Source organism: Portunus trituberculatus, chromosome 49, assembly GCF_017591435.1.
Source record: "Portunus trituberculatus isolate SZX2019 chromosome 49, ASM1759143v1, whole genome shotgun sequence".
Taxonomy (NCBI): Eukaryota; Metazoa; Arthropoda; class Malacostraca; order Decapoda; family Portunidae; genus Portunus; species Portunus trituberculatus.
The window spans coordinates 1,768,341-1,781,955 of NC_059303.1; the positions used below are offsets into that span (position 1 = coordinate 1,768,341).

General features: G+C 38.3%; 1 protein-coding gene across 1 annotated transcript in view; it reads left to right on the top strand.

Moving 5' to 3' along the window:
• LOC123499074 (tubulin-specific chaperone D-like) overlaps positions 1 to 13,615 on the top strand; it is a 563,551-nt gene that overhangs the window by 336,900 nt on the left and 213,036 nt on the right. Inside the window, exons 12-13 of the mRNA XM_045246676.1 lie at positions 346 to 436; positions 11,044 to 11,230. Coding sequence (XP_045102611.1) covers positions 346 to 436; positions 11,044 to 11,230 — 278 coding nt within the window. The remainder of the gene's footprint in view (positions 1 to 345; positions 437 to 11,043; positions 11,231 to 13,615) is intronic.

A 13,615-nucleotide genomic window follows, 5' to 3' on the forward strand; every position in this document is an offset into this window, starting at 1 on the left:
GAAATGTTTCCCTTGCTCCACGGGGGCTCAATTCCACCTGATGTATCACTAGGATTACCAGATATTGCCTCTAGGATGGAAATAAGCTTAGTGAGATGTATCTGAATATAGCCAGTGGCAGCTCATTTACTCACCCTCTGACTTGAGTTGGTGTGAAGGAAATACAAATGTGTAGTACAATAAATCATGATTACTTGAACTTTACTGGCTACCCAGATGTAGCTATATGGTTCTTCATGAATACTCACCATATGTTAATGGTTAAACAGTAATCAAAACATAAACTTTAGGATTGCAAATAGCTTCATCAAGTGTTGTAAGAACAGATATTGATACTCGTTTCAGATATCCTGAGTACACCAAGACCCTGATTGACCACCTGGTGCAGCTCAAGGTCATCCATTGGGACTCTGCTATAAGAGAACTGACTGCCAAGGTGTGATAATTATAATTTTTATTTATTCAAAAGAAATTACTTACCTTTGTAACAGTTAAGTATGGTGCAAGAGTGTATTTATGTCTTAAGTGTCTTTCTCTGTTTGCAAATTGTTTTTGTCTCTAAGTGGCAGAATACAACAAAATTGTTATAATCACCAAAACTTTACTTAATGGTATGATTACATATACCTTGATTACATAGTACAGTTATGATGTATTGATTTTTATTCAGGCTCTGGAATCTGTTCACTCAGTCTGCATTCTTGTCTTCCATCCTGTTAAGAATTGATTGGTGATTAGCAGCAGCTTACCGAACTAACTCCCAAAACTTGTCACATGGTCCATTAATATGTTTGTATCATCTGCCATAATATACTTAATACAGAAGATGGACAACTTTAATTGTGAGACTTTGCTATGATTTCAGATTCCTGAGAAAATTCAGTTACACAAACAAAAGAAAAATTATGACCAGTATAATAGGAATCTTGTTCCAAATCTTTGTAATACTTTTCACTTATCATTACTGTATTTGGCAATATGTAAACAATTTCTGAATTATGTTTTTTTATACTTTAAAAAAAAATATATGAACACAATTGTGTGGTAAAATTGTCAATCAAATGGCAAATGCATGGAATACAGAATTATTTATCAAAAGATTCACATTATGCAGAAGTGAAACCTACCCCTGTTCTGTCTGAAGGTGCATGTAATGTGAAGTATCATAAATCCCTGGGTTTTATTTATTTGGCATTTAATCTTGCCACTGTGTGAAGGAAATGGGATGAATGATTGAGAATACTGGTTAACTCTTGCATTAGAGAGAGGAACAAAATAGGAATGTCAGAATTAAGAAAGTCTTGTGCAGTGAGACTACATGAGAAGAGAAGGTATGCAGTCAGCAAGATCAGAAGAGTATTTAGTGTGAAATTAGCAATAGAAGATAGCAAAAGATGCAATATTGCAGCTATGAGAAAGCTGCTGAAGACAGTCAGTTAGATGAGAGGAATTGATAAGACAAAAAAACTTTTGATTCCATCATGCCTGAGTGAGAGGAATTCCTCCCTACATGTGAAACATACTCCATATATGTACAGATAAGACCATTGTATAATGTTTGGGGATAAGAAAAACTGGTGGAGACAACTCAGAAAGCTTAACTTCATAGTAACTGTTTTAGTTAGAGATGAGATGTGAAGTTTTCATTTTATATTATAAGTAAAGGACAGATTGAGGATATTCAGTGTAGAAAACAGGGACACTGTCAATGAAGGAGAATAGGTAGTTGTCTGGAAGGTTGTGTTGCAGTGATAGATAGAGGCATTGAACAATACTAATTTACTCTGCACTAATGAAAATTTTCAGAGATCAAAAGTCAGGCGTTTTGTGGCTTCCCTGTGTCTATGATGATAGATGTTATATTTTTTGCTCAGTATGTATGCAAGACTGACATTATACTGAGATAGGAATAGGAAATATATTACAGTTTGTGTTTGTATGTGTACTATAATAGACTTTGCCAAATTGTTGTAGAAGCCATATTCCCTGTTGCCCTTTTCAGCTGACTAGCTGGTTGTTGCTTTCATTAATTTCTTGGCACTTGATTTTTGTGCTTATCTGCTTCTTAGATTTAATATTTTTTTTTCCAAAAATTTAGGGAAAAATATTTTTCTTTTTCTAAAATATGAATTTGGTGTTGGCAACACACTCTCAAAGTTTTGCGGTGAAATTTTTTTCCTAAATTGATTTTTATTAGGAAAATAGATACAAATATTGCGATCATTGGCAAGCTTTCAACTTTGCTATCCTCCATGACCTATAGTTACTGGTGCAGCACCCTACTTGTATTCCTGACCATCTTGGAGAAACGCCCAACATTCTTGATCTCTTCCTTACCTCTAATCCTTCCGCTTATGCTGTTACCTATCTTCTCCATTGTGATCTTCCGATCACAATCTCATTTCAGTATCTTGTCCTATTTCTCCAATCCCTCCACAGAATCCCCTAAAGCGAAGATACCTCTGGCATTTTACCTTTGCCAGATGGGAAGACCTGAAGAGGTATTATGCTGATTTTCCTTGGAGTGATTACTGTTTCCATGTCAGAGAGCCACCTCTATGTGTTGGACGCATAATGGAGGTGATAGTGTCTGGCATGGAGGTACCGCATAGGAGGCTAGTGTACAAATTGAGACTACATGGGATAGGGGGTAGGTTAGTTGATTGGATTAGTGAATGGCTTTCTGATAGGAAACAGAGAGTAGTATTAAATGGGGCAATGTCTGAGTGGAAGGAAGTGGTTAGTGGGGTACCCCAAGGATTAGTGCTAGGACCTCTTCTTTTCTTGGTGTACATTAACGGTTTAGATATAGGAATTAGTAGCAAAGTATCAAAGTTTGCAGATGATACTAAGATAGCATGTGCAGTGCAGGGTGAAAAGGACAATTACAGAATACAACGAGACCTGGACAGGCTGATAGCATGGGCAGACAGGTGGCAGATGGAGTTTAATTGTAAAAAGTGTCAGGTTATGCATTTAGGTAAAGACAACACAAACTTTAGTTATGAGATGGAGGGATGTTGGCTAGAGGCAGTAAAGGAGGAAAGGATTTAGGAGTAGTGATAGACAGGACTATGAAATTTTCAAAGCAATGTTTAGAAGCAAGAAATAGGGCAAATAGGATCCTGGGTTTTATAAATAGAAATGTTAGTTATAAAAGTAAGGAAGTGGTGCGTAGCTTATATAATTCCTATGTTAGGCCCCATTTAGAGTATTGCATACAGGCCTGGTCACCCCATTATAGGCAGAATATCAACATGTTAGAAGCAGTTTAGAGAAGAGCAGCTAGGATGATACCAGCATTAAAGCACCTGGAGTATAGAGATAGATTAAAGGAATTAAACATGTTTTCATTTGAGAGATGTATAAGAGGGGATATGGTAGAGTTATTTAAAATGTTCTCAGATACAAACTACATAGATGTGAGATCTTTCTTTACCTTAGAGGAGGGAAGTAGGACTAGAAATCATGGCAGGAAGATTAGAAAGCAAGGGTGCAGGTTAGATATAAGAAAATATTTCTTTAGTCATAGGGTGGTAGACTTCTGGGATGCATTGTCAGAGAGGGTTGTAAATAGCACTAGTTTGACAATAATTAAAAACAGATTAGATAAGCACTTAAATTTATTAGATTTATAATTATGTATAGCACTGCATGATAGTTTTTATAAGAAATTTACTATAGTTAAACAAGACATGATCCCCATGTATGGGGATCACAGATTGTAGAGGAATTTGCTGCAGGACTTAGCCCTGTTAATGGGCCAAATATTTAGAATTAGTATATAATGTATTGTGTACTTGTAAGTGTATCTTTAAGTACTGATGACGAGGTCGCTGTGCGACTGATACAGGATAACCTAGATGGGCCCTGGTGGCCCTTTGTTATCCTATTATTTATGTTATGTTATGTTATGTTATGTTATTAGGTGTACAGTCCTCATTCTTTTCTCAACCTAAACCTTCTAAACCTTGGTTTAACACAGCCTGTTCTCGAGCTATACATGATAGAGAGGTTGCCCACAAAAGGTACTTGAGCTGTCCATCTCCTGAATATCATGCACTTTATATTTCTGCCCAGAATCATGCCAAGTGTGTTCTTCAACTTTCCAAACACTCCTTCGTGAATAGAGAATGTCAAAATCTTTCAAACTCTAATTTCCTCGTGACTTCTGGCATCTTTTTTTTTTTATGCAGGAAAGAGGGCCAGCCAAGTGCAAAAAATTAAAGAATCTTGAAGTGTTGGTTCTCTACAAAGAGGAAAAGCCTCAGCCAAAATTAGGGAGAAAATGCCTCGATACCACCTCCTTAAAAGAAGACAAGTCATAGGAAGTCAGAAATACAGATGCAGGAAGAGAGTTCCAGAGTTTACCAGTGAAAGGTATGAATGATTGAGACTACTGGTTAACTCTTGCATTAGAGAGTTGGATAGAATAGGGATGAGAGGAAGAAGAAAGCCTTGTGCAGCAAGGCTGCAGGAGGAGGGAAGGCATGCAGTTAGCAAGATCAATAGAACAGTTAGCATGAAAAAAGCAATAAAAGATAGAAAGAGATGCAACACTTCGGCGATGAGAAAGAGTTTGAAGACAGTTAGTCAGAGGAGGGGAGTTGATGAGACGGAAAGCTTTTGATCCACCCTATCTAGTATAACTGTGCGACTGAAATCCCCCCAAACATGCGAAGAGTACAGGCAACCCCTGATTAACGAACGTTCACGGAACGAAATTTCGCTTCAACGACGTTTTCGTTTACTACCATCTGCTTGTATAACGAACACCAAACTCGCTTTAACAAAATCTTATCCAGGTAATTTTTCCCAAGTTTGAAAGCCTCGCTGTATCACACAAGCCAACGAGGTTTTGAGTACACCAGCGCCTCTCGTGGACAAAACGCGCACCACTTCCTCCCCTACCGTTCCTTGCTGTTATTTCAAAACAATAACAGCATCAGCAGCAGCTCGTCTTCCCTTGCTGAACATGCCACCAAAACACCCTGCAATCAGCCCTGCAATATCCCCTAGTGTTGCTAAGAAAACCAATTAGTCTCTTATTCTTGAAGTGAAGCTAGATATTATTCCCAAACACGAGAGGTGAGAAAACTGATAGCATTGCTCGCCACCATGGCTTGACTCCATCTGCTGTCTCTACTATTTTCAAGTCAGCAGACTCAATTAAGAAGGCTGATGAGACTGTATCTTTCTTGCAAGCTAAAAGAACCACCCGAACTCATCACTCTGCAATGGATAAAATGGAAAGCCTTGTGGAAATGTGGTTCATAAGTTTTGTATGTGGTACAATGATGTGCCCTTTGTTTACATTCAACAGGTTGCCAGCTAGTGTCTTTCCTGCTCCACTCTCCTTCCCTTCATAAATTTAAGATCATCAGCATTATAAAGTTACTTACGTACATACATTAGTGTTCATTATAATGACTTAGTCTTAAATTAAAGTGCTTAAATGTTTAACTTCATCATTTTTACTTTCATTAAACTTTTCACTGTTTTATGATGCACTATGGCTTTGCTTACTCTCAATGGAAGTTCAAGTCAGGGATCAAACTTATTATAATTGGTTCTCTTAACAAGAAAATCATGCAACGAGTGTTTTTTTTAGGAACGTAATCCGTTCGTTAAGCGGGGGTTGCCTGTACTCCATACAGGGGCAGAAAAGGCCCTTGTTCAGATTTAACAGTTGGAGGGGCGAGAAAATCTGGTGGAGATGCCTCAGAACGTCTAACTTCATAGAAGCTGTTTTAGCAAATGAGATGTAAAATTTCCAGTTAAGATAATGAGTAAAGGACAGACTGAGGATATTTAGTGTGGAAGAGGGAGACAATTGAGCATCATTGAAGAAGAGGGGATAGTTGACTGGAAGGTTGTGTCAAGTTAATAGATGGAGGAATTGAGTTTTTGAGGCATTGAAAACTGCTTGATTTTCTCTGCCCCAATTGGAAATCTTAGAGAGATCAGAAGTCAGGTGTTCTGTGTCGTCCTTGCGTGAACTATTGACTTCCTGAAGGGTTGGTCTTCTCTGAAAGGATGTGGAAAGATGTAGGGTGTTATCATCAGCGTAGGAGTGGATAGGGCAAGAAGTTTGGTTAAGAAGGTCATTAATGAATAATAGAGAGTGGACGACAAGACAGAACCCTGAGGAACATCACTATTAATAGATTTAGGAGAACAGTGGCCGTCTACCACAGCAGCAATAGAGTGGTCGGAAAGGAAACTTGAGATAAAGTTGCAGAGAGAAAGATAGAAACCATAGGAGGGCAGTTTTGACATCAAAGCTTTATGCCGGACTCTATCAAAAGCTTTTGGTATGTCTAACGCTACAGCAAAAGTTTCACCGAAATCTCTAAAAAAGAATGACCAAGTCTCAGTAAGGAAAGCCAAAAGATCACCAGTAGAGTGACCTTGACGGAAGCCATACTGGTGATCAGATAGAAGATTGTAAAGTGATAGATGTTGAAGAATTTTCCTATTGAGAATAAATTAAAAAAAACTTTAGACAAGCAAGAGATTAAAATCAATAGGACGGTATTTTGAGGGATTAGAATGGTCACCCTTTTAGGAACAGGCTGAATGTAGGCAAACTTCCAGCAAGAAGAAAAGGTAGAAGTTGATAGACAAAGTTGAAAGAATTTGGTCAGGCAAGGTGCAAGCACGGAAGCACAGTTTTTGAAAACAATAGGAGTATAATCTTTCCGAGGATTTAGGCCAGTGAGGGCATGGAAACATCATTACGAAGGATTTTAATTGTAGACATGAAATAGTCAGAGGGATGGACAAGCCCAGAATCATTTAAATTGGAGTTGTGAGCAAAGATTTGAAAGAAGAGTTCAGCTTTAGAGACAGAAGAGATGGCAGTGGTGCCATCAGGATGAAATAAAGGAGGTAAAAATGAGGAAGTGAGGTTATTGGAGATGTTTTTGGCTAGATACCAGAAGTCTTGAGTTTGAAAGATTTGAGCATTTTCTATTTATAAAGGAGTGTTTGGCAAGTTGAAGAACAGACTTGGCATGATTCTGGGCAGAGATATAAAGTGTGTGAGATTCAGGAGCTGGAAGGCTCAAGTACCTTTTGTGGGCAACCTCTCTATCATGTATAGCATGAGAACAGGCTGAGTTATACCAAGGTTTAGAAGGTTTAAGTTAGAATGAGGAATGTATGCCTCCATGCCAGACACTTTCACTTCTGTTGTGTGTTCTGCACAAAGAGATGGGTCTCTGACATGGAAGCAGTAATCTTTCCAGGGAATATCAGTATCATACCTCCTCAGGTCCCCCCAACTGGCAGAGGCAAAATGCCAAAGGCATCTCCATTTTGGGGAATCCTTTGGAGGGACTGGAGAAATAGGACAAGATACAGAAATGAGATAGTGATCGGAGGAGCCCAATGGAGATGAAAGGGTGACAGCATAAGTAGGAGGATTAGAGATGAAGAAGAGATCATGAATGTTGGGCATGTCTCCAAGACAGTCAGGAATATGAGTAGGGTGTTGCACCAGTTGCTCTAGGTCATGGAGGATAGCAAAGTTAAAGGCTAGTTCACCAGGATGATTAGTGAAGGGAGAAGAAAGCCAAATTTGGTGGTGAACATTGAAATCTCCAAGAATGAAAATCTCTGCGAAAGGATAGAGGGACAGAATGTGCTCCACTTTGGAAGTTAAATAGTCAAAGCATTTAATATAGTCAGATCAGTTAGGGGAGATATAGACAGCACAGATGAATTTAGTTAGAGAATGACTGTTGAATCAAAGCCAGATGGTGGAAAACTTGGAAGATTCAAGAGCGTGGGTACGAGAGCAAGTCCAAAAACATCTCCAATAACTTTACTTATTCATCTTTCCCTCCTTCATTTCATCCTGATGGCACCACAGCCATCTCATCTGTTTCTAAAGCTGAACTCTTCTCTCAACCCTTTGCTAAAAACTCCACCTTGGATGATTCTGGGCTTGTCCCTCCCTCTCCTCCTCCCTCTGACTATTTCACATCTTATCTCTTGCTTTCTGAGGCATCTCTGCCAGTTTTTCTCGCCCCTCCATCTTTTAACTCTATACTAGGGACTTATTTGCCCCTGTGTAGAGTACTCTTTGCATGTTTTGGGGGGTTCCACTCTCACAGTTTTATTAGATTGGGTGGAATAAAAAACTTTTCTTCTCATCAACTCCCTTTCTCTGACTGACTATCTTGAGCCTCTTTCTCACCACCGAAATGTTGCATCTCTTTCTATCTTTTATCGCTATTTTCATGTTAACTGTTCTTTGTAACTGTATGCCTTCCCTCCTCTTGTGGCCTTGCTGCACAAGTCTTTCTTTTTCCTCTCATCCCTATTCTGTCCAACTCACCAATGCAAGAGTTAACCAGTACTCTTAATCATTCATACCTTTTACTGGTAAACTCTGGAACTCCCTACCTGCCTCTGTATTTCCGTCTTCCTATGACTTGACTTCTTTTAAGAGGGAGATATCAAGACATTTGCTCCCTAATTTTGGCTAGCACTTTACTTATCTTTTAGAGAACCAGCATTCAAGTGGGTCTTTTTTTTAATATTTTGTTGCCTTTGGCTGACCCTCTCTCCTACATTAAAAAAAAGAAAAGTAAGGCTAGTAATGATTTTTTATTGGTCATTGAATTAAAATCTATTTGTTTTTTTATATTGGAAATGAGTAATTATTTTCTGGTTGTCTTTAGCAGCCTAACTCAGTGGTCTTAGCTAGTAGGATGATGTTGTCTGTGAGTCAGTTGTCTGTGGACCTCACTAGGGAAAGATTGGGTGTTTTGCTCATTATTGATATACACTTTCTATCTTCCTATAGTCCTGGGATTTCCCTAAAATAGCCTTTTAGATTGCCATGTTGTTCTTCACTCAATAAAACATTTGGTACAAGTACAAAAATGCTAACAAACAAATTTACTCTCTGGGAAGCTGTAATATTACAAAAAGTTGACTACATAGGCTAACTACATATGTGACATCCTTGGATTTACACCAGCAGTATCACTACCTCTCATATCCAAAAGTGTGACAGTAAACAAGAGGTAGTAGTAAAGAGGAAGGAGAAAGTATTTAGACTAAGATTATCCAGCAGCACATGTTTAAAGTATGGCAGTGGGATCTTTAAACTTTAAAGACCTCTCCTGAAAATCTTATTTTTTTCATTCAGAAACCTACTACTTTGTTATTTTTTAACCAAAACAAGTGATCTATGTTTTGTTGTAAAGAAGAATTTTATTTTTTATTTTTCTAGTGATAAGTAAATATATTTTGTTTCAATTTTTTTTTTTCTCTCTCTCTAAATCACTGAGTTGTCAGAGAACTTGTAAGTAATATTTACACTAAGATGGAAAATACCTAGGGAAAAATTATTCACTAGAAATTGTTCCACAATAGTTACTCCTTCAAAACACAGAAAGAACAAAACACTCAAACAAAATTACTCTATAGAGAAAGGAAATGAAAGTAGGGCATAAAATTTGCATAAATATTTGTTTCTCTAAAAGCAATTTCCATAATTTACTCAGGCACAACATGAATTATATTTCATTATATAAGGGATTTATCCATAAGCTAACCAAAGCAGTAGATTGCATTCTTATGCACAAGAGTAAAATTGGCGACGCCCCCTTAATACCTTGTTGCTACATTATTAACATTCTTGCCCACTGTCTATTACTATGGATTATTCCTGTATATAGGAAATAACCAACCACTCAGACCTTGTCTTGCAAGTTTCTTGTGATGCTTTCCCCTTCATGTTATTTTCATTTCAGAGCTTTGTCCTTTAACTGTGAAGTATTTTCCCCTCATGATTCCACTTAATCCTCACTGTATTTGTAGAGTTATCTGGTGACATGATGCTGACTAGCATGCAGTGGCTTGACTGAATGAAATGAGTTGCTACATGCAAGAGGATTTGTTTTAGTCAGCTGGCATGGCATTAGTGTAGCAGTGAACCAGCTGAATGTAGGATCATAATGTTTTAATATGTTTAGAGATTAGGACATTTTGCTTGCGGATGACACTAAGAACAATTGGAAACTTTCCATAAGTGGTTAATGTTTATTAAAGGAAAAATAAAGTTGCAAATTATAACTCAGTGACTTCAGTGGAGGAGAATTATCACTAAATGAAAACTGGTTTTAAAATAAGAATAGTATGGGTACCAATAGATGAGGATGTGCAAGCATAAGGGATGAGATAAAGACCAGAGGAGACAAGAAGGTGGATTAAGAAAACTATTTGTAGAAAAAGAAGATCAGATTATTGTTAAGCTTTTAGGTAAGAGTAAAGTTTAAACAACAAAATAAACACTGAACAGCTTTTTGAAGAAGAAAGAGTAGTACAAGGAAACTTAAATGAAATTCAAGTGATATCTAAAAGAAACAAGATAGGTTGGTTGAAAAAAAGATTGCTGCTCCTACATCTTCATCAGGAAGGTGCTATCTTTCAGCCAGAATTAGAACCAGCTGCTCTTTTTAGTAACATGTCATAGTGTATGCAGTAATTATTACAGCTTAGGTTATGTCTATTTTGGTCTGGTTTTACACAATTTAGTCTGTTTGGTGCTAACTTAAAAAAATTTTGCCGCAATTGCCTTTTGGACTATTTTTCTATTGAATATTTTGTTGCTTTGCCAACTATGGAATTGTATGTAAGTTTCACATGCTACAATGTTTAGTGTGCCCTATTCATAACAGCCACAGTTTCATTCCTGGTCCATGTCAAATTTCTTTGGGTTGTCTCCACTGTTATAGTTCTTGTTCACCTAGCTGTGGTACCTAGTAAGTTGGGAGTTGTGACCCACTACTTGTTGGGGAGAAATAAATTTCTGAAGAAAGATACACGGGGGATTTTAGATCATCCTGGGCTGGGTCTTCCTGGCTGTTAGTGTCATTTGCCAGATAAAAGTGTTGTAATGCTTAGAATACATAGGATTAATATGTGATATTTTATGTTAACCAAAGGTTTCTCACTGTATCATGGATTCTTTTCCTTGGTCAGTAAAACTAATTATTATTTCTAACAAAAATCTTTTATATGCAGGCCTTACACAACCTCACACCACTGGCACCTGAGTATATGGCCAAGGCAGTACTACCCACACTCTTGGAGCTCACCACAAGTGTTAAGCTGGTTGCAAGACATGGTTCTATCCTGGCACTGTCACACATTATCCATGGTCTGGCTCTGGTGACTGCTAAACAGGAAACTTCCCTTGTGGACCTTATTGGTGAGTTTTCTTTATGCAGAATTGTGGAAATGATAGTGATTTAAGGTAGTATGTCTGGGATGGTCCAAGAGGTGCTGAGAGCTCCTGCAGGTATAGGTATTCCCCAGTATACAATTGAAGATAGTTCCTGGAAATCCAGTTGTAAAATGAATGATCGTATAGTGGACTTAAGAATGAAACAAAAAACAGTAATGCGCTCCAAGACCCTAAAACCACATAAACACAGTTAAAATCATGTGTAAATACAGTTATTTTACAAAATAATAAAATATGTTCCATAAATGAAATTGACACAAGAATAAAACAGCAAAATTTAAGATAGAAATATTATTTTTTTTACTTAACTCCCAGTGTAAAGTTGTGTATCTTTATGTAAGTGCCCCTGCAAACCCATAAAAATCATGACATATCATATGTAAATACACTTGCACTCGTTTTGGGATGATTTTTCCACATAGTTCATGGTTGCACTTTTAGAGAGGAACTGAGAAATACAGTGATGTACTCAACTCAGAAATGGTTACTGTGGCAGACTCAATCCCTCAAATAGATATAAAATGCTAGTAATTCGGGGTTTGTCCTTCCCTCTCCTCCTCCCTCTGACTATTTCATGTCTATAATTAGAATTCTTCGTAACAATGTTGTCCATGCCCTCGCTGGCCTAAACCCTCAGAGGGCTTATGGTCCTGATGGGTTCCCTCCTATTGTTCTCAAAAACTGTGCTTCTGTGCTTGCACCTTACCTGGCCAAACTCCTCCAACTTTGTCTGTCTTTTTTTTTTTTTTTTTTTTTTTTTTTTTACATTACAAGGGCACTGGCCAAGGGCAAACAAAGTGTTGGAAAAAAAAAAATCCCGCTGGTTGCCAGGCCCTGTTAAGAAAAAAGTAGAAAGAGAAAAAACAAAAAAAATCTAAAAGGAGGGTCCAGTTAACGTAAGAGGTGTCTTGACACTCCTCTTTTGAAAGAGTTTAAGTCATAGGCAGGTGGAAATACAGACACAGGTAGAGAGTTCCAGAGTTTACCAGTGTAGGGAATGAAGGAGTGAAGATACTGGTTAACTCTTGCATTAGGAAGATGGACAGAATAGGGATGAGAAGAAGTAGAGAGTCTTGTGCAGCGAGGCCGCAGGAGGGGGAAGGCATGCAGTTAGCAAGTTCAGAAGAGCAGACAGCATGAAAACAGCGGTAGAAGACAGATAAAGATGCAACATTGCGGCGGTGACTTAAAGAATCAAGACAGTCAGTTAGAGGAGAAGAGTTGATAAGACGAAAAGCTTTAGATTCCACCTTGTTTAGTAAAGCTGTGTGTGGATCCCCCAGACATGAGAGCCATACTCCATACACGGGCGGATAAGGCCCTTGTACAGAGCAAGCAGCTGGGAGGAGAGAAAATGGACGAAGACGCCATAGGACACCTAACTTCTTGGAAGCTGATTTAGCAAGAGTAGAGATGTGAAATTTCCAGTTTAGATTTTTAGTGAAGGATAGACCGAGTGTGTTTAATGTAGAGGAGAGGGAAGTTGAGTGTTATTGAAGAAGAGAGGATAGTTGTCTGGAAGGTTATGTCGAGTAGATAGTTGTAGAAATTGAGTTTTGAGGCATTGAACAAAACCAGGTTTTCTCTGCCCCAATCAGAAACAAGTGAAAGATCAGAAGTTAGGCGTCCTATAGCATCTCGCCTTGAGTCATTTAATTGTTGTTGGGTTGGGCGTCTGTTGAACGCTGTTGAATAATGCAGGGTGGTATCATCAGCATAGGAGTGGATAGGGCATTGAGTCAGATTTAGGAGATCATTGATGAATAATAGAAAGAGAGTGGGTGATAGGACAGAACCCTGTGGAACACCACTGTTGATAGTTTTAGGGAAGAACAGTGACCGTCTACTACAGCAGCAATAGAACGATCGGAAAGGAAACTGGAGATGAAGGTACAGAGAGAAGGATAGAATCCGTAGGAGGGTAGTTTAGAAATTAAAGATTTGTGCCAGACTCTATCGAAGGCTTTCGATATGTCAAGGCCGACAGCAAAGGTTTCACCGAAGTCCCTAAAGAGGATGACCAAGATTCAGTTAGGAAAGTAAGAAGATCACCAGTAGATCTGCCTTTACGGAAACCATACTGGCAATCAGAGAGAAGGTTGTGAGCTGATAGATGCCTCATTATCTTCCTATTAAGGATAGACTCAAAGGCTTTAGAAAGGCAGGAAATCAAAGCTATAGGGCGGTAGTTAGAAGGATTGGAGTGGTCACCTTTTTTAGGGACAGGTTGAATGTGAGCAAACTTCCAGCAAGAAGGATAAATAGAAGTAGAGAGACACAGATGAAAGAGTTTGACCAGGCAGTGAGCGAGTTCGGAAGCACAGTTTTTGAGAACAACAGGAGGGACTC